The sequence below is a fragment of the Dama dama genome, chromosome 20 (assembly GCF_033118175.1).
Source record: "Dama dama isolate Ldn47 chromosome 20, ASM3311817v1, whole genome shotgun sequence".
Classification (NCBI taxonomy): Eukaryota; Metazoa; Chordata; class Mammalia; order Artiodactyla; family Cervidae; genus Dama; species Dama dama.
The window spans coordinates 50,309,011-50,334,429 of record NC_083700.1 but is presented as its reverse complement, the minus strand read 5'-3'; the positions used below and the strand labels follow the sequence as shown (position 1 = coordinate 50,334,429).

General features: G+C 38.3%; 2 protein-coding genes and 2 non-coding genes across 7 annotated transcripts in view; 3 read left to right on the top strand and 1 right to left on the bottom strand.

Moving 5' to 3' along the window:
* Positions 1–567: 567 nt before the first annotated feature.
* RPL5 (ribosomal protein L5) lies at positions 568–9,463 on the top strand. The gene is made up of 8 exons (XM_061121367.1): positions 568–692; positions 1,864–1,933; positions 2,017–2,132; positions 2,971–3,105; positions 4,278–4,480; positions 5,504–5,681; positions 8,065–8,153; positions 8,834–9,463. The coding sequence occupies exons 1-8, from the start codon at positions 690–692 to the stop codon at positions 8,931–8,933; spliced, it is 894 nt and encodes a 297-aa protein (XP_060977350.1). The 5' UTR covers positions 568–689; the 3' UTR covers positions 8,934–9,463.
* Positions 5,337–5,432, top strand: LOC133041818 (small nucleolar RNA SNORD21). Its single transcript, XR_009689382.1, has one exon. It is a non-coding gene; the product is annotated as a small nucleolar RNA SNORD21 (small nucleolar RNA).
* On the top strand, positions 8,241–8,373 carry LOC133041824 (small nucleolar RNA SNORA66). The gene has a single exon (XR_009689386.1). It is a non-coding gene; the product is annotated as a small nucleolar RNA SNORA66 (small nucleolar RNA).
* DIPK1A (divergent protein kinase domain 1A) overlaps positions 9,196–25,419 on the bottom strand; it is a 117,175-nt gene continuing 100,951 nt past the window's right edge. For all 4 annotated transcript variants that reach the window (XM_061121363.1, XM_061121365.1, XM_061121364.1 and 1 more), the window contains exons 3-5: positions 17,175–17,282; positions 12,128–12,304; positions 9,196–11,204 (exon numbers count right to left, since the gene is read on the bottom strand). In XM_061121363.1, the coding sequence (XP_060977346.1) occupies positions 10,392–11,204; positions 12,128–12,304; positions 17,175–17,282 (1,098 nt within the window). In that variant the 3' untranslated portion in view covers positions 9,196–10,391. The remainder of the gene's footprint in view (positions 11,205–12,127; positions 12,305–17,174; positions 17,283–25,419) is intronic.

Genomic DNA, 25,419 nt, shown 5'->3' with positions numbered 1-25,419 from the left:
TTTGAAGGATACCTACCAGTTACTTTGTAGAATGTCTCTCAATTTGGACTTGTTTGCAATTTCATCAAGTATCAGACAGATTAGACTAAGTGCTAGAGAAGCAAAGGAATTTAACCGCAGGGCCTACTACCCTCAGGGAGTTTACAGTCTAGGGTAGGCCAGGCAGGTACGAAGGTGCGGCGGGAAGGCCCCTAACCCAGGCTTGGAGCGCCAAGGCAAGGCTTCGTGAGGGGCACATGCTCCGGACTCGGAAGCGTAGTCAAGGAGCAGGCAGAAGTGCTCTACAGCAAATTCATTCTACTTAATCACCTTTTTTTTTTCTTTCTTACAAAAGTAATACAGGTTTGGTATGAAACAACTTCCTAGCGTAGGAAAGTGAAGGCCGTTAATAATCCTCCACGCTAGTGTTCCCAGTCGCTCCCTGTCGGATTACCAGTCAGGAGCTGTGGGACTCCGCGGCTCTGAGGGTCTATCGCGGGAAGGGGAGGGCCAGCACCGGTCTTCCCACCAGCAGGGGGAGACACACTGCCCTCCGGCCGACCGGCTGGTCTCTCTTCCACACGTCGCTGGCGTGATCGTCGGCGCTACATACTGCGCCTGCGCGCGCGCCGCGGCCTTTTCCCCCCACGGAGCCGTGCTGGTTCTGCAGCTCTGTGACAAGCCGCGGAATCGGGGTTCTGTTCCGCAGGATGGTGAGTGGGTATCCCGCTGCTGGGCCTACAGATGCGTGGGGCTTCCCTCTCCTTGTCCTCAAGCCCGCCTAGAGTCCATTTAGCGCGGCGCAGGAGTCGGATGGCGTTAGATTGCCGGCTCCGCTGTGGTCGGGCTGCAGCTCCCAGCGTGGCCTTAATGGCTGCCTCGGCGCTCAAGCTTAGTGGGGGGAGGGGTTGAAGAAGACGGGAGCTGGGACACGGGGTTGAGGATGAGTTGAGTATAGTAGACAAACGGTGTGGATAGTTCTGGCTTGGCAGAGGGGAGCTGCGGCAGGCGGCCCGGAAGGGAAGATTGCACGGAGTCGGTCTCAGACTACTGAGTGGAGACGGGCTGTGGCTTCTCGGACCCAGCTCCGCTCCTGACTGGTGGGTTTTCCGAGGGAGCGTCGGGGTCGGCAAGTTGTTTGGAAAACCTGTGTTACTGGGCCGAAGAAGTGGCTTTTAAGCCCAAACCGTCAGTAAAACCTGGAGGCTGTGGTGTCTTTGGGCCCCGAAAGAAAGCCCATTTAGTTTGGTGTGCCTCTCCTGCTTTTTTCTCTAAATCGTCGCTGGTACTAGATTTTAGTGAATTTTCGGGTGGTGTGCTGCTGTAGCTTGTGGGGGACTGTTGTTTTGATCGGGAGTAATTGCTGAATATGTGCCTGGCCAGTTGTTTCCTGACAAGTAATTTAGGTTTTTGGAAAAAGTTCGTGGAAAGAGGGAAAATATTAGGTTCACGAAATGGGACAGCATTAAGAACAGACTGACGTTTGCAAAATAGTTGTCTTGAGCAAAAGTTGGACACAAGGATTGTTGTTGGTCCAAGAGAGGGAATCAAAGTGGAGAGTGTTTAAAACTTTTAATAGTGGTCATTTTATATCTGGTTACTATAATAAATTGGCCTGTTTGTTTTTTCATTCCTATTTTGGCGCTGATTCATTTTTATTTTGTTGTTTGAGACTGTCAGTCTTGATAGATGGGAAATAGAAGAAAAATGATTTGATTTGATTTCTCAGATTTGAGAAAGTGATGGCTTTCTGGATTCACTTCTGAAGTTTAGGTTGTTACTTGTGACAAAGTTGTTACTTTGTTACAAAGTTAACTCAAATGTCAAAGGTATCAAGCTAAAACATTTATCAAAGTTTTAATAACTTATTCTTTTATCTTAAAGGGGTTTGTGAAAGTTGTCAAGAACAAGGCCTACTTCAAGAGATACCAAGTGAAATTCAGAAGAAGGCGAGGTATGGTCAGGTTTTCATATTCTCAGTAGGAAGATTCTGCTTTGTAGCCGAGTGGACTGTTTTAATTTATTTTTTTCTTTCAGAGGGCAAAACTGACTACTATGCTCGGAAGCGATTGGTTATCCAAGATAAAAATAAGTACAACACACCTAAATACAGAATGATTGTTCGTGTAACGAACAGAGATATCATTTGTCAGGTAAGTTGTATTTTAGACTTAAATAATAGTTGGTAACCTCCACCCCACTTCTTCCCTCACTATGCTAGAGACATACTTGGGAAGCAGAACAAATGTATGCATTAGGTCCGTCTAGTTTGGTGCCTGGCATTCCGAAAAACGTTCACTGAGTCGTTGTTTTAGTAGGTCTGAAGGTGGAACCTGGAAAATTGGTACGGTTAAGAAAAAAATACTCTGAAGATCAGCTCTTCGGCAATCCTACCCTAGTTTAATCCATTCATTTTGGGGGGTGCGGCTAGAGAAATTTATGGTTCTGTGCTATTTTTGGGGGATGGGAAGATAAATTTAAGACCTAGTAGAAGGTTCTTGCCCATTGTAATTCCAGTAGGATAATGTAATTTGTTATGAAGAGGTAGGTGGGTGTGAATATTAGACTCTTAAGTGTTCTTATTCCTGTATATTGTTTGAAGTAGTTTTAGTAAATATGTATGAAGGTGTCTCCATGTAAAAGATTTTCAGAAGAAAAAAAAAATTTCAGAAAGCAGCAGTTTGCTCATTAGTTCAGTTTAGTCTCTCAGTCGTGTCTGACTCTGCAACCCCATGGACTGCAGCACACCAGGCTTCCCTGTCCATTACCAACTGTAATTTGAGACATTTGTATTGTGGCATTTGACTCAAACCTACCTGCTGTAGTTGATGAAGCCATAAATCTGTAGTTGAAACAGTGAGTGGGTTTAACAAAGACAAGTCTTAAGTGATGCAGGTCTGTATCTATTTTTTAAGTCCTTTGATAAAGAAGATACTTGGGACAAGTAATCAGTGAAAACAGATTACTAACCTCATTTTTCCTTTTTTATAGATTGCTTATGCCCGTATAGAAGGAGATATGATAGTTTGTGCAGCTTATGCTCACGAACTCCCAAAATACGGTGTGAAGGTTGGCCTGACAAATTATGCTGCAGCATATTGTACTGGCCTGCTGCTGGCCCGCAGGGTATGTACAACATTATTTCAGTTGGCATACTTTGGAATTAGCTCACTGGAGTTGTCTGCAACATAGATGGTTCATACATGGATCAGATACCTTCAACTATGGGGACAGAGGAGTGCCTCTTGTTGCCCGGTGGTCTACAAGGGCAACACCACAGAAGATAATTTTATAAATACATTGTTTCTAACAGATACACTTTCTAATCTGGGGAAGCCTTTTTTTCTCTCCAGTTTTCTTTCCTGTTAGGTGTATCTAGGCAAGTAGAATTTTCTGCAGCGATGGATGTCTGTAATCTATGCTGTCTGATGTGGTAGCCACTAGCCACATATATTGAGTGCTTGAAATGTTTTTAGTGTTACTCATAACTGAGTTTTTAACTTAAATATGAATAACTGGCTGTGGCTGGTTGGTGGCTAGTTGTTGGACAGATCTACTCAGAAGTGTAGCTTTTGTGAGCATCAGCATATGTTAAAAATGCAGACTGTTCTCCACACCTTCAGAAATTATATTTTGATAGGATGTTCACGTGATTTATATACATTCTAAGTTTTGAGAAGCAGTGCCTTAAGCTTTTGGGGTGGGGGTAGGCATTGTTGGGAGTATTCAGTTTTGTTTTAATAATCTTTGCCTCTGGGTGGCAGCATTTCCTATGATACAGAAAGGAAGTGAAAGTTTTTTTTTTTGCCTTGTTTTTGTTTTCTTGGTAACTGACCTTGTTTTGCATTGGAATTGTTAAGCTTGTGTCATTGTTGGGGACCCACATCTTCACTGGTTATAAACATGTTTGGATGGGGAACACTGTGTTTTATATGAGAGCATTTTAGTGCAAAGGCACTACTTGTGAAACCATAGCCACCTGATGTGTACTAGCAGAGTAGTGGCTTAATTAATATAATGTAATACCTTCATAGAGAAAAAAAGATGTTCTTTTAAGTACTGTGTCCTAATTGATTGCTACAAAAATCAAGTATGGACAGTGTAGCCAGTTCAGAAACTGTTAAATAGTTATACTTGTGATTAAAATTGGATGTCTGAAGTTTCTTTAAAAGTAGGTTGGGATAAACAGAAAAGTGAATTGGAAAGAATTCTTTTGTCTATTAAAGTTGTGAATTTTGAGGTGTTTTAGAGTTTGAATATATTCTGATAAGCATTTAGACTGGCTTCTTTGTTAATAGCTTCTTAATAGGTTTGGTATGGACAAAATTTATGAAGGCCAAGTCGAAGTGACTGGAGATGAATACAATGTGGAAAGTATCGATGGTCAACCTGGTGCCTTCACCTGTTACTTGGATGCAGGACTTGCCAGAACTACTACCGGGAATAAAGTTTTTGGGGCCCTAAAGGGAGCTGTCGATGGAGGCTTGTCTATCCCTCACAGGTAATAATAGTATTCAAGACCACATTTCCTGGACTCCAAAACTGCACTGTTTCTAATTAGTTGGGCTTTGGAGAAAACTGAACCAGTGAAAGTAATAGTAGTATCATTGTGTACTTGCCATGTGCTGGGTACTGTGTAAAAGGAACTTGGCAGGGTGGGAAGGAAATTGTAACATGGTTTATAAATGAAGAGACTGGGTTTCAGAGGTAAAATGAATTGTCCAAGGTTTTAGAGCCAGTAAGTGGAGAAGCCAGTGTTGAAACCACTACCTTTTTGTGTGGCTAAGTTTTGGTTGAAGTAAAGTGAAAGTTGCTCAGGCGTGTCTGACTCTTTGCCACCCTGTGGACTATACAGTCCATGGAATTCTCCAGGCCAGAATACTGGAGTGGGTAGCCCTTGCTTTCTCCAGGGAATCTTCCCAACCCAGGGATTGAACCCAGGTCTCTTGAATTGCAGGGGGATTCTTTACCAGCTGAGCCACAAGGGAAGTTTTGGTTAGAAATGAGCAACTCTATTCCACCAATACTTCCCCTCCCCCTCACTTGCCTTTTTTGGCAGGGGAGTGGTAAACAGTAAAATACAACCTAACTGGCACTTATTTCTATAATGTAGGGGGTTTTGGGGGAGGGGGTTGTGTCTTGCCAGTTATCTTGCAAGGCACCTGTTAAATGTAATCTGGAACAAATCACTTACCGTGTGCCCTGAGGCACCACTAAGTAATTGTAGGTTTTCAGGAAAGTAATTTTGAAACGTGTATGAAATATGGAGAACTAACTTTATAGTGGCCTTGGTTCATTTAATGGTTTTTAAAGGTGCTTGTGGCATGATTTTCTGTCCAGGAATTCAGAAATTAGCTGCTGAATGATGATATCCCACTAACTGAGCAGTCAGTAGTTGGTCCTTTGGTTGCATATGATGCAATTAATTGTTTCAAGACGGGACTGATGGCAGCTACTAAAATGAATTCCTGCTAGTAAACTTACTTCAACCAGTATTACTAAAATATGGGAAACTTTATTTCAGTACCAAACGGTTCCCTGGTTATGATTCAGAAAGCAAAGAATTCAGTGCTGAGGTACACCGAAAGCACATCATGGGTCAGAACGTCGCGGACTACATGCGCTACCTGCTTGAAGAAGACGAGGACGCTTACAAGAAGCAGTTCTCTCAGTACATAAAGAACAACGTGACTCCAGACATGGTAAAAAACTTTTAAATGCCTGTATTGGTGAATTTATAGAACCAGGTTTTCTATCTATTTGGGTAGATACGTTAATACAGTTTTATTTCAGGTTGACAGTTAAAATTGAATAAGGGCATGTTCGTAGGTATAGACAGACCTTAAAAAGCTGTTTCTGGCTTAAAATTAAGTTGGGATATTGGGCCCAGGGCAAGTTAAAAAGTCAGAAAAGATAGGAAGAGGAGCTAGGCTTGTCAGCATGCTTTTAGGAATCTTTTAGATGCTTAAGGATGGCAAGCTTCAAGCATCCACATCTAAAGCATTTGGTGGCTCTCACGCATTTGGCTGTTCTATAGTTAAATTCATTCATGTGGTCATAGTTATAATCTACTCTGATATGAGGTGTTATTTACTAAACTTCCCTCTTTTTGAGATAATAGGGGAAAGGGTTCATTCTTCATCATAGCCGATAAGTGCCGTGTTGATTGTCTCAGTGTCTCAGGCATGCACATAAAAGGAGAGGGATGGGTCTATCACTAGTTGTGTGTGATGTTGCAGAAGTGAAAGGGCCCATGTTTTCAAAAGTTAGTTTAATGTTGTGAAGTTTATCACCCCTAAAGTTGAGTCTAAGGGCTATCTTTATAACACATTGAAGTAATTGAAGATGATAGTGCTAGTTTTGATAATGAGGGTATAGAACACCAAAATCACAGATTATTGTAAAACCTACAAATATAGAATTGTATGTAAATTGATAGATTATATGTTAAATAATTGTTATTAGGTTCTTTCTGTTGGTGCATAGTTTGTATTTTGGTATACCTATGTCTAAAAATTATATTTAAAATAGAATTATAATTGGGGGAAGATCACTTACTGTTATTTGTATGCTTAGTACACAGTCATAAGACTGAATGAACACTATAGTTCTGAGTTTTTGAGCTAGGAAATGGGTAGTTTTATATTAGTAATGTAGATGTGTGTTAATTTTCACATGAGTATATTTCTTTATGTTACTATTGACATCACCCTAGTATTAAAAATACCTTTTAATTTTGACTGATTCTGCTTTGCCTGTAAAACTTCTTCCTAAGCCATAACATGTGTTTTCAGATGTCTGCTTCCTAATGCTTTCTTAATGCATGTTATACTTCAGCCAGACCATTCTTTGGCTAATCCTTTTACAGTTAGCTCATTCATTTTATCTGTAGAGGCCTCTTTGCTTATGTGTGCCTCCTGAAATCTGCAGACATCTGGTGTCTCCAACAGAAAGTGGTCTTTTTATAAACTAAATTCATGGTGTTATCTACATACATGGTTTTATTTCCTCTGGAATTGATCTTGTGGAAGAAATGAACTGGGTTGGTTAGATTTGTTAAATGGCTGCATTTGAAATCATTAAATTTGTTAAATACAGTAGAGACCTGTAATAGCTAAGAGAAGTAGAGAAATTAACTTTCAAAAGGGATTTAGGTATTTGAGGTCTCAAGTGCTGTTTCAAGTTTTTGCATTATTTTCCTTGGCTAATGAGTTTTATACAAATGCATGTAGTAATTGCATGTTATTCATGTTGAATAAGAAGTTGTAGAGATCTGGATTAACTTGACTCATTCTTAAGGAAGAAGGTAATTGTTACTGAGTTTCAGGCATTTTATTCTTCATGACTTGATCTTCCTTGTGATTGGTAGTCATTTGCTTGGGTTAGGGAGTATGGAAACAATTCAGAGAGTTGCAGGATTGTTTTTTGTTAAATTTTAGAACAAAATTCTCAGTAATGTTTCTAATAGCCTTTCAGGATTTTCTAGGGAAATTGAGACCTCTTTCTGATTCCACTAAGACCTGATACTGCCAGATATGGTAATTTGTGGTGACAGATCAGGAGGTCCCTGGTATGGGATCCTGGGAATAACTTTTGTAAAGACCTATCAGAAATCAGTGGAAAATAGAAATAATGGGGAATGTGGGAGAACAGAGATGTGTTTGGCATTTGTTTGTTGGCCCACATATTCTTCATTGTAACCTCTTAAATGCTGGCATGTATCCGCACTTGAATGAAAGAATTTAGGTTAGATGGTTTTAAGTGAGCATAGTATGTGTTTCTATGGGAACAATTTATTCTGAACCTGACTCAAGAAGTATAGCTGAACAGCTCAGAAATTTTTGTGTTTTTTTTTTTTTTTTTTGGAAGATTAAATTATGTTTTGTGAATAGTGTCATATTGCCTGTGGTAAAAACTGGGACTTAGGAAAATGTGGTTTTCATATAGATACCAACATGGACTTAGTTTAACTCCTTTTGAGAATCTGTCTTGGACAAAATAGAGCAAGCAGTAGAATAGTGTGTCATATTATTGTTTAGGGCATATGAAATGAAACCAAGTACTGTTTGCTTTGCTTTGTTTCAGATGGAGGAGATGTATAAGAAAGCTCATGCTGCGATACGAGAGAATCCAGTGTATGAGAAGAAGCCTAAGAAAGAAGTTAAAAAGAAGAGGTGTGTATCTCTTTTTTTGAGGGGGGGGCGGAAAGAAAGGTTGGGAGGGGTTCTTGCCTTGTTGCATCTCTCTCAGACTCTGAAGTTGTGCAAACTCGATCACTAGCTCTGCATGATGTTGCAGAGGTGAGGGGAACCAGGTTTGCTAAAGTAATTGTGGTGATAGAAATGTATTAGCCTCGGATGCTACCGAGGTGGCTCATTCTATCCCAGTACATTGTAACCACTGGCCGCTCCCCCCCGCCAGCCTTTTTTTTTTTTTGGCTATGTTGCATGGCACATGGGATTTTAATTCCCTGACCAGGGATTGAACCCATGCCCCCTGCATTGGGAGCTTGGAGTCTTAACCACTGGACCACCAGAGAAGTCCCAATTACTGCATCTTTTAATAAGCTAACTAAAGAAGAGAATTACTTTCTACTAGTCTTTCACATTTTGATCTTTGGAGTAGAAAGTAATAATGAGTCTAAGCATTATACTTAAATCTTCACTTGATTTTTGGCCCTGTGATGTAATAGGACAATATCACGGAAATTGGAATTTGGGAAAGTTAGACCATAAATGAGTACATGTGTTGAGAATTGGATTATTTGACTTTTAAAGTCTTTTTCAAAGTTAAATATTTTCTGTGCTCTTTAACAGTGAAAATTACATCCCTTTCTTTTCTTTTTGTTTCCTAGGTGGAACCGTCCCAAAATGTCACTTGCCCAGAAGAAAGATCGGGTAGCTCAGAAGAAGGCAAGCTTCCTTAGAGCTCAGGAACGAGCTGCCGAGAGTTAAACCAAACCACAATTTTCTATCAAGATTTTTCAGATAAGACAATAATAAACTTATTGAATAAGCAGCTGTTTGTGTTAAGCTCTTGTTAATGGGACTTTGGAAAGCACCTGATATAGCCAGTATTTTCCTTCCAGAAACAAGCATAGCTTTTCCCAGGGCTTACATATTGCCTGAAGGTTCATATCTGCTTCTTGGGCATCAGTTCCTCCTGACAGGAGTTAATTCAAGTCTGGCAAGCAACAGACAAACCTTCCACTGGAAGTATTTCTTCAATTCATTTATTGTAACCACATGATAAGTGGGAAGAAAAAGTACCTTCAAAGTTTACAATTTTAAAGTAAGAAAAACTGATGTTAATTCATGGCTTTTTCAGAGGAAGCTGTCCCATGAAGGTCATATAATTTTAACATATTCATTTTAACCAGGTGAAAGGCTATGAGCAGAAAATACTGGGTCTTTCTCACAAGAGATGTTTCTTTTTATAGAGTTGAAAGGCACATGCCAGATCTGAATAAACAGAAGAGCACATATCAACCCTTGTATGTCAAATTTATATGACAGAGTGTTAGATGGGTAAATTTCCATGCCTCTTAAGAAACAGCTCTTTGGCCAGCAGGGAGTAATGTTTGAAAACAGTTATTAATAGGAAGTTCTATGATTTCGGGAGTCCCACTCTGAATAGCTCAGATTCAAGCTGTGGAACTGTTGGGTCTGTGGCCTAAAGATGCGCCTTTTGAAGGACCAGTGGCTGGTTACTAAGATACAGATGCTTTAAATCTAGGATGATGAAAGCTCATCCATATTCAGCCTCTGAAATTGGCAGTTAGTTACATATTGCCAGAAAGAATCTTCCTGATGGGTTTCAAGTGGGTAAGGGCCACTCAACATTCTGAAGCCACGTAAAATTTGATATATAAATGGATTAAGTGTATAATACAAGAAACCATGCTAGTAACCCAACACCTGTTTATAAAGGAATAATTTTAATTTACCTGCTTTGCAGTCTTAATTCCTGTTAATGTGCAAACTTTACCATGCTAAGACATTAGTAAATTTATAAATTTTCTTTTTTAAATAGCAGCTTCAATGCAGACACAATTTCCAGCACTGATATTTGGCTAACAAATCTACAAAATACTCTTCACTGTTGATGTTTATGGAATGAGGCTTTTCACAGTATTATATTTTAAGTCATTAGTCAAAATAGTTACACAGTGGATGTACTAGGAAGTGTACCAAGAGTTTCTAAAAGGACAGGAATAAAATTTTTTGGACCTTTTGATCCTGTAACTCCTGCCTTCAGCAGTCAACATGTATTTTAAGATGATGGCTTCCTTAGGACCAGGGGAAAGGAGTTTTGTTAACACAAGGGTTTGAATCAAGCCATGTAGAAAAAATGATGAATAGTTTTCTTTTGAAGTGCTAAGTTTCTTAAAATGGTCACAATGTCCAAATGAACTAAGAGTCATTTGTGTAGGAAATTTTCTTCCACAGTAATGTTTTTAGGTTATTTAGTATCAAAGAATGTTCCATTTCCATTTGATTTGCTGTGACTTTGAGAGCAATACAAGAATACAGCTGCTTTTCTAATTCCTCACGAATTTCACTTGGAGCACCACGCAATAGGTAGTCTTTGAGTAACTGACAGGCTTTTGCCAAGTTTGGTTGTATCACTTCTGAAGTACACTTCATTGTACTCTGATCACAGCTAGTTCGACAATCCGTGCCATAGACACAGTCCAGATCAGACTCACAGTGACGATCCTTTATAAGTTCTTTCAGGTTTGTCTCTGGCACAATTTTTCTCATGTCCACCATTTTCAAGTCATATTTATCATTATATCCTAGGTTTTTGGCACTAGTATCACACATGAGGAAGTTTCCATATGGGCCATGGAAAACATCTTCCACAAATTCTAAAAGTCCTATGGCTATTTTAGCCTTTCTAGGCCATGATGGTGTGAACAACTGATCCATGCTTCTTCTGAACCCAGATGGTATAAAAAGTTCAATGACCCAGGGAAGGCTTATTCCATAAAGAGAGGTATATTCAACGCTTTCCATCACATAGAGATCACCACAGAATCCCATTAATTTGGGGGTGTGTTCTTTATCTTGAAGTATCACCATAAGAAGAAATTCGTTTAACTGAAGAAGTGCCCATGCTGACTTTGCTTCCCCCAAGGAAACCTGGCCATCTTTGTCTCCGTCAGCTACTGTCAAGATGAGGTTAACCAGTTCAGAGAGGTTCCCTTGGTCACCCAACTTTGCCTGTAAAGATAAGAACGTGGCTAATTACACAGAAGGTATGAAAAATGAGTATCCCATGTGTAACATACATACTAACTTCCTTTATGGGGATGATTACCCTGCTAAGTAATAACTTTGCTACTGAATACCCATAGCAGATTTAATACATTCCCAGATATTTATAATATTTGTCAAGTCAAAACTATGCTTTAGGTACTTGCAGTAAAACCCACTTTGCTAAGTATATTTGTCTGTTAAGAAATGACCACCATAACTCCCATAATCTCCTTAAACCCTGTAGATAGTTAACCTAGCCATTAATTTAATTATTCTTGGCCTTGTTCATACTTGCAAAATTGCAGTGTAAGTTGCCCATATCTGAAGTTATAAAGGTCAACTACAAATTACTATCTCTTATTTTGTAATTGTTTTACATTTCATTCAAGTATATTGTTCCAATAAGTAAAGGTTAAAAAGTATTTCCTTGTGAATGTTCCCTGGCACAAAACAGTCTAAAAGTATAAACTGTCCAAAGAAAAAGATTTTGAGTGAGAATATGAGTGCAATGGAAATGAGAAAATATTCTTTCCAGAAGTGTTATTTTCATCTTTTAATATTTCTATTTAATTCTTTAAAAAAAAAATCAGGGTCTACTAATTTTATTTCACCTTTTTAAAACCAGTATACCAGTTATAATGTCAAGCTATAGAGCAGCCCATCTATTTAATGAACTCACATCTGGACATTTTTAGCTATAATAAGTAATGCTAAAGTAAATACCCTCCTTTTTTTTTTTTTTTTTCTTTTCTTTCAGTTATTTCCTCAAGATAGAGTCCTTGATATAGGTCAAAGAATAGCAACATTTTTATGGCTTATGATGAGATCCTGCCAGCTTCTAGAAGAGAACCACATCATACCAGCAACATATGAATGCATATACTTACTTTAAAGAGACTGTAGACCATTTCTTTGAATTTCTGGACAGTAGTTCCCCTAGTTGGCTTATCAAATAGCACTATTTCTTTTCTTGGTTCCAATTCTGTACCAAAATCAAGATGAAGTGCTTGTTCCATCTGACACTTCACAACACCTGGTAGATTATCCCAAATCCCTAAATATATCTGTGAAAAGAATGACAAATTATGGTTTAGGCAGAGTAGAAAACCTCATCTAATCTACATGATATTTTTAGTGTCCTCCTCCTCTTAAAAAAGGGGCTTTCCTGGTGGCTCAGCAGTAAAGAATTCACCTGCAATGCAGGAAACTGCCTTCAATGCAGGAGGCATGGGTTTGATCCCTGAGACGGGAAGATCCCCTGAAGAAAGAAATGCAATCCACTCCAGTATTCTTGCCAGGATAATCCCATGGACAGAGGAGCCTGGTGGGCCACAGTCCATGCGGCCACAAGATTCGGACACGACTTAGGGACTAAACCACCAACACCTAAAAAACCACAAACGAGCAACAAAACATCGACACTGAGCTGACTTTTCTTTCTGAATTGCAAATATGAAATCATACTTCAAAGCTTTTTTCCCTTAATTTCCTAATTAAAAAATATTGCATACCTAAATATATATGTGTATTTTTACCATGATCAATTTTATTGTTTTCCAGGGGTTTTTTTCCCAGTTTTTAAATCATGCTAAAATATAAAAAATAGAACATTTACCATCTTAACCATGTTTAACATACAGTTCCGTGGTATTAGATTTCATGAACTTGTGCTATGATCATCTGTCTCCCCAACTCTTCATTTTCTAAAATTGAAACTATCCATTAAACAATAACTCCCTGTTTGCCCCCTTCCTCAGCCCTGCCATCCACCAGTCTACTGTCTGTCTCTGATTCAGGCTACTCACTCTTAGTATCTTATGTAAGTGTCCTTTTCTAACAAGCTTATAATGTCCTCAGGGTTTACCAAATTGTAGCAAGTGTCAGAATTTCCATCTTTTTTAATGCTGAATAATACTATAATATTTTGCGTTTCCATTCATACATCAATGGACACTTGGGTTGCTTCCATGTTTTAGCTATTGTGAATAATTATGACTATGGATCTACAAATACATCTTTGAGATCCTGATTTCAATTCTTTTACATACATACCCAGAAGTGGAATTGCTGAATCATAAGGTCATGTTACTTCTAATGTTCTCAGGAACTGCCAACCTGTTTTCTTCAGTGGCTCTACTATTTTAAATTCCCACCAATAGTGGGTTCTAGTTTTTTTACATTATTGCCAACACCTGTTTTTTGTTCTTTTTTTAACAGTAGCCATTCTGATGGGTGTGAGGTGGTATCTTTTTCTTTTTGGCCATTGCGTGGCATGTGGGATCTTAGTTTCCCAGCCAGGGACTGACTGAGGCCCCGGCAGTGACAGCACGGTGTCCTAACCACTGGGCGGCCAGGGAATCTCCCTCAGTGTAGTTTTGATTTGCCTTTCCCTAATAATCAGTGATGTTGAGCATCTTTTCATGTACTCATTGGATATATGTGTATCTTTTTTTTGAGAAATGTCTATTCAAATTCTTTGACTTTTTTTTTTTTTTTTATAATTTTGGCTGCTCTGGGTCTTCCTAGGAGCGCATGGGTGGGCTTTCTCCAGGTCTGACACACGGCTCTCTAGCTGTGGTGCATGGGCTTATTTGCTCCGAGACCTGTGGGATCTTAGTTCCCTGAACAGGGATGGAAGCCACGTCCCCTGCATGAAGGAGGATTCTCAACCACTGGACCAGGGAAGTCCAGCTGGGTTTAATACAGCTGGGTTTTTTCAGTTGTTGTTGTGGAGTTTTAGGAGCCCTCTATATATTCTGGATATTAATCCCCTATCAGATATGTGATTTGCAGATACTTTCTCCCATTCTGTTTCTTTTTTACTCTACTGATATAGACCTTTGATGCACAAGGTTTAAAAATTCTTATGAAGTACAATTTGTCTATTTTTTCTTTTGTTGACTGTGGAAGAAATCATTGCCAAACCCAATGTCACAAAGCTTTTACCTAATATTTCATCTAAGAGGTTCATAGTTTTAATTCTTACCTTTAGATCTTTGATCTATTTTGACTTGAATTTTGCCTATGGTGTTAGGTAAGGGTCCAACTTCATTCTTTTGCATATGTATATCCAGATTTCCCAGTACTATTTGTTAAAAAAAGAGCTCTTTCCCTACTGAATGGTCTTAGCACCCTTGTCAAAAATTATATGACTGTATATGTGAGGGTTTATTCCTGGGCTATTATATTCCTTTAGTCTATATATCTGTCCTCATTGTTACTGTATAGAAATGCAACAGATTTTTGTGGGTTGACTTTGAATTCATTTATTAGCTCTAATAATCTTGTGGAATTTTTAGGTTTTTCTACAAATAAGATCATATCATCTATCAAGAGATAATTTTACTTTTTCCTTTCAAATTTATATGTCTTTTATCTCTAATTGATCTTGCCAAAATTTCCAGTACTATATTGAACAAAATTGGTGAAACTAGGCATCCTTGCCTTCTTCTTGATCTTACGGGAAAAGTTTTCAGTCTTTCACCACTGAGCATGATGTTAGCTGTAGGTTTTTCACACAAGGGTTTTTACTATGTTGAAGTAGTTGCCTTTTATTCCTAGTTTGTTGAGTGTTTTTATTGTGAGTTTTGTCAAATGCTTTTTCTGCATTAATTGTGGTGTTCCTTTTCCCCCTTTGTTATGTTAATGTCATGTGTTACATTGATCAATTTTCATTGTTGAGCCATCAAAAGTTAAGAAGGATTGGTGTTAGTTTTTTAAATGTTTATTAGAGTTCATGAGAGAAACCCAGATGTCCAGGGCCTTTCTTGTTGGGGGACTTGATTACTGATTCGCTCTCCCTGTTAGTCTATGCAGATTTTCTATTTCTTGGTAGGTTTTGTGTTTCTAGGAAGAATTTGCCCATTTCATCCAGATTATCCAACTTGTTGCTGTACAACTGTTTTTTGTATTCTCACATAATCCTTTTTTTCTATGTAGAACTGACAGTAATGTCTTTGCTTCATTTCTGATTTTCATAATTTGAGTCTTCTCTCGTTGTTTCTTAGTCCATCTAACTAAAAGTTTGTCAAATTTGTTGACCTTTTCAAATGATCAACTTTTGTTTTCATTGATTTTATTGTTTTTCTATATTCTATTTCCTTGATCTCTACTGTAATCTGTATTATTTCCTTCCTTCGGCAAGGTTTAGATTTAGTTTATTCTATAATTCCTTACAACGTAAAGTCCAATTGTTTATTTGAGATCTTATCTCAATGTAAGTATTTATAGCTATAATCTTTTTTAAAGTCAAATTACACAGGAAGATGAAAAGTTCAACACCCATGTCCCTACTTCCCAGAATTAGTCATTATTAACTATCTAGCTATTTAACAATCTAACAATATATGGTGCTTTACATTATGCTATGATCTATTAATTTATTTGATTATCTTACTCCCTATAACAACCCTATGCAGTAGATACCATTATTACCCTGACTTCACTGATAGATAAACTGAAGCAGAGAGAAGCGAAGCAGTATGCTGAAGGGAATACAATGGTGGCAAACTAGCCTGTGAACCCAGGCATTCTACTGTTGCTTATACGTAAAAAATAAATATGACCATGTTAATTAATAATACTATTACTCACTCCTCTGCTTCAAACCCTCTAATTCAATCAGAATAAAGTCCAAAGCCCTTTTCATTGTCTGCTAGGCTTCCTATAAGCTGGCCTGCTTCTCCAACTACCTACTGCCTCAATCTCTATATCCCATCTATGCAGGTCTTCTCTCTGTTCTTTGAATCTACCACCATTATTCCTGTTTCATGACCTCCTTCACTTGCTACTGGTTTTGCCTGGAATGTACTCTCAATGATCTTCATACAGCTCATTCCTTCACATAATTCAAGTCTCAGCCAAGAGGTCACCTTATGCTGATCTTCCCTAATTTCCTACCTACAGTAGATCCCTCTTCCCTCACAGGTTACTCTCTAAGCCATGACCTCATTTTATTTTCTTCATAGCCCTTATCACTGTCCGAAACGATCTTATTTTTTTGATGTTCTATTTTATTTGTTTATTGGTTGTGCTGGGTCCTTATGGACGTGCATGGGCTGTCTCTAGTTGCAGTGAGTGGGGGCTACTCTTAGCTGTGGTGCACGGGCTTTTCATTTTGCTGGCCTCTTGTGTTGCATGGCACAGGCTCTAGGTGCATAGGCTTCAGTAGTTAAAGCACTCGGGCTCAGCAGTTTAGGCTCCAGGGCTCAGCTGTTGTGGCGCGTGGGCTTCATTGCCCTGTGGCATGTGGAATCTTACTGGACCAGAGATTGAACCCGTGTCCCCTGCACGGGCAGGTGGATTCGTATCTACTGTACCACCAGGGAATCCATGAAATGACCTTATTTCTTTATTGACTCTTTATCATCTGTCTTCTTTCACATGAAACATAAGGCATATGAGGCAAGAGGTTTTGTCTGTCTTGTTCCCCATGGTCTCTCCCAATGCCTTAGCAGTACTTAGCAAACAGCAGATACTCAAATATTGGACTTTATTTCGGAAAACTTCTTAAACATGGCTAGTATTATAGACTTAAAAATCTACTTTAAATTTCTATAAAAGGAATGAGTATATTTCATCAACTCACCCTGTGTATATCCTATATAAAACATACCACATTCTGTAATTACTTTACTTATTTACTTATCTACCAACTGTTTATGTTCCTTATCCCTCTGGGATAACGTGAGACCCATAGGGAAATAATCTTATCTATCTTAATCACCCCTGTTTTCCTAACAACTAAAATAAGTGTATGGAATATGCTGGGGCTAGGGGATTAATAAATACCTGTTAGATGAGTGAGTCAACGCCTATACAATTGAATTAATTAAAATATCCTAAAGTTCCAGCTCAACAGTTCTTTTAATAAGTACTTTAAGGTAAAATCAGATAGCACCATAAATCTGGAATGTTAATTCATAATGTCCATACCTGATTGTTGGGCTTTGTGGATAAGCATTTTCCAAAGTAAAGAGTTTCTGTAACACAAAGGCTATTACATGCAGGCCCATCAATAACTCCGGTCTTGTATTTGTCACACTAAAAACCAGGAAATAAAAAAGTAGTTAATAGAAAAATGTTCACAAGAAGAAACATTAAAATATTTGCAAATGAAACAGTCAACATAGGATTAATCTCCAAAACATACAAACAGCTCATGCAGCTTTATGTCAAAATAAAAACAACCCAATGAAAAAATGGGCAGAAGATCACAATAGATGTTTCTTCAAAGAAGACATAAAGATGGCTAAAAAGCACATGAAAAGATGCTCAACATCACTAATTACCAGAGAAATGCAAATCAAAACTACAAAGAGGTATCACCTCACACCACTGAGAATGGACTTCATCCAAAAGTAACAAACAATAAATACTGGAAAGAGTGTGGAGAAAAGGAAAGCCTCCCACACTGTTGATGTTGGTATATTACAACAGAGAATAGTATGGAGGTTCTTTAAAAAACTGACATAGGGCTACCATATGATCCAGCAATCCCACTCCTAGGCACATATCAGGAGAAAACCGTAATCCAAGAAGATACGTACACCCTAGTGTTCACTGCAGCACTATTCACAACAGCCAAGATATGAAAACAACCTAAATGTCTATTGACAAAGGAAAGGATAAAGAAGATGTGGCCTATATACAGTGGAATATTACTCAGCTATAAAAAAAACAATGAAATAATGCCATTTGCAGCAACATGGATGGATCTAGAGATTATCACACTAAGTGAATTATGTCAGGGAAAGACAAATACCATATGGTATCATTTACATGTGGGATCAAAAAGAAATGATAAAAATGAACTTTTTTACAAAACAGAAACAGCCTTACAGATATCAAAAACAAACCTAGGGTCACCAAAGGGGGAAATGAGAGGCAGGGATGAATCAGAAGGATGAAGTGAACACACACACACTATTGCATATAAGACAGATAACCAACAAGGAACACTATATAGCACAGTGAACTCTATTCGGGATTCTGTGATACCCTATAAAGAAAAGAATCCAAAAGAATGAATATACGTATATGTAAATCTGAACCACTCTGCCGTACACTTGAAACTAACACAGTATTGTAAACCAACTATATGCCAATAAAATTAAAATTAAAAAAGAAGAAACGTAGTAAAGACACCGTAAAGAAATATTTACATTCTCTAAGAGAAAGTTCTGTGATAAAAATAATTCAGGCTTTGGATATGGACAGACTTGGATTTGAATCCAAGCTTTGCTCCTTACTAGTTACGTAACTATGAGAGATCTTATTGTGACTCGGGTGTGCACAGAACTTTGAAGTCATTTTTTTCCCACTTAGCATGGCCGGAGGTGGTATGGTACCTACAGCCTATGAGGAGATGGGCAGTCTATTTTTAAAAATGGCTCTATTTTAAAATGAATTAAAAAATAAAGTTAAAAATACCAAAATATTTTTAAAATAACAAGGCACTTCTGTCAACTTGTCTCCTTGATATTGCCCCAAAACAAGGAAAAAAAAAAAAAAAAAAACAGATGGGAATTCCCTTGTCATCCAGTGGTTAGGACTCTGCTCTCACTGTCATAGGCCTGGGTTCAATCCCTGGTCAAGGAACTATAAGATTCTACCAGCCGTGTGTTGCGACCAAAAAAAAAGAAAAAAGAAACCAAATCCTTTGACAAGATAAGGTACCAATGTAACCCTAAGGCATAATAAATAAGGATGGCCTGCCAAATACAGTAAGAATCACACCAGAGTACAGAAGGATGCTGAGATTAAATACCTGCTGTGACCTCACTTCTCAAAGCTGGGAGAGCACTGACTACGTGGTATACCTGAGGGCCAGACCCATCTCTCCGGTTTGCAATGAAAGTTTTATTTGGCATCATGAAGTAGCAGGGCAAGGCAGTTGTGTGTGTGTGTGTGCTCAGTCGTGCCCTGCTCTTTGCAACCCTGCAGCCTTCCAGGCTCCTCTGTCCATGGAATTTCTCAGGCAAGAATACTGGAGCGAGTTGCCATTCCCTTCTCCAGGGGATCTTCCTGACCCAGGGATCAAACCCACGTCTCCTGCACTGGAGAAAGATTCTTTACCTCTGAGCCACCAGGGCAAGGCAGCACTGATTAATAAAATCCTTAAAAATCTCATCTATGTTGGAGGCAGTCTGTAAATAAAATAAGGGTTGGGAGAGACTATATTATGAGCATCTCTGTAGTTGCTGAGGGGACAGATAGGCTAAAGCAATATGTGTGCCTCCGTCTCTCTGTCTCACCTTTTCTTTTTCTCTTAACACACACACACACAAATTCTGGGCCACAGGAGTTTCACCCCTCGCTCATTTCACTGCCTCAGTTGCTTCCTGCAAATAGCTGGTTGAAGAACTCCTTTAATTCAGTAATGAGAAATACTCAAAACAAGCTGGAGATCTATACAGCAAATCTATAAGGAAAAGGAAGAAAGGAATAGGAAGAGGACATCTCAAACAAAAATTTTTTCCAGAAAAATACTGCCGTGAAGCACAGCAAACATATTGCTATGAACTCAAAAGACTTAATGAAATAGTTTAAGACCTCAAAGCAGGAGACATGATGATGAGACAAAAGAACTGAATTTAAACGAAGTAAACAGAACTCAGAAAGGAAGAAAAAGGAAAAAAAAAAAAACCCAGAAATTAAAGACATAGTATGAATGGGTAAAAGGGGGGTGAAGACAAAAATAACAACACAGGAAGACTTATGAGGGCTAGGTTGAGAAAAGTGAGCAAAATAAGACAGAAATTTAAAAAGAACTAAACATAATTTGAGATAAAATTATAGATATAGAAGACAAAGGATATCCAGCATATCCATATATGGAAGAACAGAATGCACAGAAAATAAAAAAATAAATCAAGGTAGAATTCAACAGAACTTCATATAAGTGAAAGAAGTCTTTAATATACAGATTGAAAGGACTCACAGTGTCCCAAGGAAACTGACACAGAATGACCCCTGTGACATATCCCACTGAATTTTACTGGACTTTGAGCAAACAGGCAAAAGATCAAGAATTTTTAAGGGAAAATAAATCAGATTGGACTCAGATTTCTCAACAGCTACCTTCAAAGGTAGTGCAGTGCCAGCAAAGTTTGAGAAAGAAGTGTGATCTTCTTGTGTCCTAATTTTCTCTTCTGTAAAAGGAGATGTAAATACTGCTTGACTTATAGCACTATTAAGAGCTGTAGTCATTTAATGAGGATGGATCACCTGTGATTTTAATAAGTGCTCAATAATAGCTCTTCTTATTTTCCATAGCCAAACTTTCTTTCAAGTAAAAGGCATCAAATATTTTTGAATATGTTAAGGATCAGAAGGTATAATTCCCATTAGCATCTCCTGAAGAACTATTAGAGAATGAACTTGAGGCAACCAAGAGATGAACACAGAAACTGCGCATGGAAGCCAGCTGAATGTAGGACTGGGATGAAAACCACCCTGAGAATCTATTTCATAATAACTGTTAACACAGTATTGCAGAGTTACTAGACGCTTACCACGTATCAGACACTGTTCCAGTGCCACACTTTTATCATGACAACAGCCTTGTGAGGTAGAACCTATTGTTATAACCATTATAAAAATAAGGGAACAGAAACAGCTATCACGTAACTTGCTCAAGCTACAAAATGATAAAGCCAAGATTTCAACCTAAGCAGTCTGGTTCAGAGCTCATTCTTTTAATCACTACTGTATATTGTTCAGAATGTTAATATTATAAACTATACCAGTAAATGTAATACAATTAACAATACCAAGAAGGGGAGATGTAAGAAGATGAGAGGTGGCAAAAGGATGTTGATTTCCTTATCTTTACTATCCAAGGTCAAAAGATATTATTTATTTATTATAAATCAAATAATAGAGACAGAGTATATTCAAAAGTATAGAGATGATAATTTGAAGAACTAATAATAATAATGTATTCATTAAAATGAGGTAAAGGAGATGGGATGAATAGAAGTATAATAATTTTGTCACTGCTTGTAGTGGGGAATAAATAGATGTGGCCTAAAGCAATAGAGAATAAAATATATCTTTAAAAGTTATAGTATAAGGCTAACCACTAGAAGAGCTAAAATCAGAATACAAACCTTCCTAAATTATCAAAAGGAACAAAAGCATAAAACAAATATATACCCTCTAGAGAAAGATACAAACCAAATCAATCCTTAAAAACAAAAAGTAGTCATAAAATGTGATACAGAACTAAGACATACCCGTCAATGTCAATGGGATAAGCTTACCTATTGTAAGAAAAACATCTTCAGAGAACAGACAATATAAAAAAAAGTTGAAAAATAAAAGATGGTACAGGTACACCAGCCAAACACAAAGAAAAAAATTAAGCTACAATCTTATACCAGATGAGGTTGAATCCCCCTCTTTAAGTGAGGGAGCATTAAATAAGGCAAAAAAGAAAATGTTAGAATTTTTAGAATGTTAAAACATATAATTCACAATGATGACATTACAGTACTAATACTTTAATTGGGGTATAAAACTGATTTACAGTGCTGTTGGTCTCTGCTGTACAGTGAAGTGAATCAGCTATATGTATACATATATCCTCTCCCTCACAGTCCTCCCCCTTCCCGAATTTCTATAAAGTAAATCAAGTAACGTTAAAATTCATTACATGAAACCTATAAGAAATAGAAAAAGAAATAAAGAGAAAGGCATTAGAAGTAGAAGACCCTATTTCACTTTTCTTAGCCCATGACAGATAAAAAACGTTTACAAAAAAAGACACAGAAGAACTCAATAATCTGGCTAATAAGGTACATCTAATTGCCCTGAGAACAGACTTTTCCAAATGGCCATGGAACATCTACAAAATTAGACCAAACGCTCTACACATTCCACTAAATAGACATAGCAGAAAGCAGTATTCTCCAGTCACAATATGATAAAAAATTTGAAATTAGCAAAAAAATCTACCTGGAAAATATAAAATATTCTTTTAATTCTTGAGTCAAAGAAAAAGCCTAAATTGAAATTTTAAGCATATGGGAATAATAAATAATAATACATTTTTTTAAATATCAGAAACTATAGCTAAAACCAATGATAAAATTGAAAAAATGATTTAGAGAAGAATGCAGTCTTCAGTTCAATCAATTCAGTCGCTCAGTCATGTCTGACTCTTTGCGACCCCATGGACTGCAGCCCGCCAGGCCTCCCTGTCCACCAACTCCCAGAGTTTACACTAACTCATGTCCATTGAGTCGGTGATCCAATGCCATCCAACCATCTCACAGTCTGTCGTCCCCTTCTCCTCCCGCCTTCAATCTTTCCCAGCATCAGGGTATTTCCAAATGAGTCAGTTCTTCGCATCAGGTGGCCAAAGTATCGGAGTTTCAGCTTCAACATCAGTCCTTCCAATGAATATTCAGGACTGATTTCCTTTAGGGTGGACTGGTTGGACCTCCTTGCAGTCCGAGGGACTCTCAAGAGTCTTCTCCAATGCCACGTTCAGAAGCATCAATTCTTCTGCACTCAGGTTTCTTTATAGTCCAACTCTCACATACATACATGACTACTGGAAAAACCACAGCCTTGACTAGACGGACCTTTGTCGGCAAAGTAATGTCTCTGCTTTTTAATATGCTGTCTAGGTTGGTTATAACTTTTCTCCCAAGGAGCAAGTGTCTTAATTTTGTGGCTGCAGTCACCATCTGCAGTGATTTTGGAGCCCCAAAAAATAAAGTCTGCCACTGTTTCCATTGTTTCCCCATGTATTTGCCATGAAGTGATGGGACTGGATGCCATGATCTTAGTTTTCTGAATGTTGAGCATTAAGCCAACTTTTTCACTCTCCTCTTTCACTTTCATCAAGAGGCTCTTTAGTTCTTCTTCACTTTCTACCTTAAGTGTGGTCATTCGCATATCCGAGGTTATTGATATTTCTCCTGGCAATCTTGATTCCAGCTTGTGCTTCTTCTAGCCCAGTGTTTCCCATGATGCACTTTGCATATAAGTTAACTGAGCAGGGTGACAATATACAGCCTTGATGTACTCCTTTCCCGATTTGAAACCAGTCTGTTGTTCCATGTTCAGTTCTAACTGTTGCTTCCTGACCTGCATACAGATTTTTCAGGAGGCAGGTCAGGTGGTCTGGTATTCCCATCTCTTTCAGAATTTTCCACAGTTTGTTGTGATCCACACAGTCAAAGGCTTTGGCATAGTCAATAAAGCAGAAGTAGATGTTTTTCTGGAACTCTCTTGCTTTTTCGATTATCCAACAGATGTTGACAATTTGATCTCTGGTTCCTCTGCCTTTTCTAAAACCAGCTTGAACATCTGGAAGTTCACAGTTCATGTACTGTTGAAGCCTGGCTTGGAGAATTTTGAGCATTACTTTACTAGCGTGTGAGATGAGTGCAATTGTGCGGTAGTTTGAGCATTCTTTGGCATTGCCTTTCTTAGGGATTGGAATGAAAACTGACCTTTTCCAGTCCTATGGCCACTGCTGAATTTTCCAAATTTGCTGACATATTGAGTGCAGCACTTCCACAGCATCATCTTTTAAGATTTGAAATAGCTCAACTGGAATTCCATCACCTCCATTAGCTTTGTTTCTAGTGATACTTCCTAAGGCCCACTTGACTTCACATTCCAGGATGTCTGGCTCTAGGTGAGGGATCACACCATCATGATTATCTGGGTGCTGAAGATCTTTTTTGTACAGTTCTTCTGTGTATTCTTGCCACCTTTTCTTAATGTCTTCTGCTTCTGTTAGGTCCATGCCATTTCTGTCCTTTATTGTGCCCATCTTTGCATGAAATATTCCCTTGGTATCTCTAATTTTCTTGAAGAGATCTCTAGTCTTTCTCATTCTATTGTTTTCCTCTATGTCTTTGTGTTGATCACTGAGGAAGGCTTTCTTACCTCTCCTTGCTATTCTTTGGAACTCTGCATTCAAATGGGTATATCTTTCCTTTTCTCCTTTGCCTTTTGCTTCTCTTTTTTTCATAGCTATTGTAAGGCCTCCTCAGACAACCATTTTGCCTTTTTGCTTTTCTTTCTCTTGGGGACGGTCTTGATCACTGCCTCCTATACAATGTCATGAACCTCCATCCATAGTTCTTCAGGCACTCTGTCTATCAGATATAATCCCTTGAATCTATTTGTCACTTCCACTGTATAATCATAAGGGATTTGATTTAGGTCAAATGGTTTAGTGGTTTCCCCTACTTTCTTCAATTTATTCTGAATTTGGCAAGAAGGAGTTCATGGTCTGAGCCACAGTCAGCTCCCGGTCTTGTTTTTGCAGACTGTATAGAGCTTCTCCATCTTCGGCTGCAAAGAATATAATCAATCTGATTTTGGTACTGAACATCTGGTGATGCCCATGTATAGAGTCTTCTCTTATATTGTTGGAAGAGAGTGTTTGCTATGACCGGTGCATTCTCTTGGCAAAACTCTATGCAGTATTAATTACATTAATAAACAACACAGAACAAATGAATTAAAAAATCTAAAGTATGCAGAAAGAATGCATTAACCAATATATAATAAAGAAAAGACTATGGCTACGTTCCTGTAACTGAGAGAATTCCTCTATCTTTATCTCCTAATGTCTACTTTAGATCTTCTTGCTCTTTCCTGGTTTCTGCAATTACCTTTTGTTTGCTCCTTCCCAGAATTTTTCCTGTCTGTCTGGTTCCCTGAGTCTGATGACATTATACTGCTCACAGATCAGTCTTGCCCACTTCTAGCTCTTGGGATAAGGCAACCTACTAGAGGTTTGCAGTGACTGGATTTCCTCTTGTATGGGATTGGGGCTGAGGATGATTTCTTTTTTTTTTTTTTTTAATTAATTTATTTATTTATTTATTTTTTCAGTGGGTTTTGTCATACATTGACACGAACCAGCAATAGATTTACATGTATTCCCCATCCCGATCCCCCCTCCCACCCCCCTCTCCACCCGACTCCTCTGGGTCTTCCCAGTGCACCAGGCTCGAGCACTTGTCTCATGCGAGGATGATTTCTTGAGCCTCTGATTCTGGAGACAAATTTTTTTTACCATGCCCCCCAGCATGTACAGTCTAGTTCTCAACCAGGGATTGAACCTGTGCCCCCTGCATTGGAAGCAGGAGAACTCTTAACCCCTGGACCCCCAGGGAAGTCCCTGGGGACATAAATTTTTCATGAT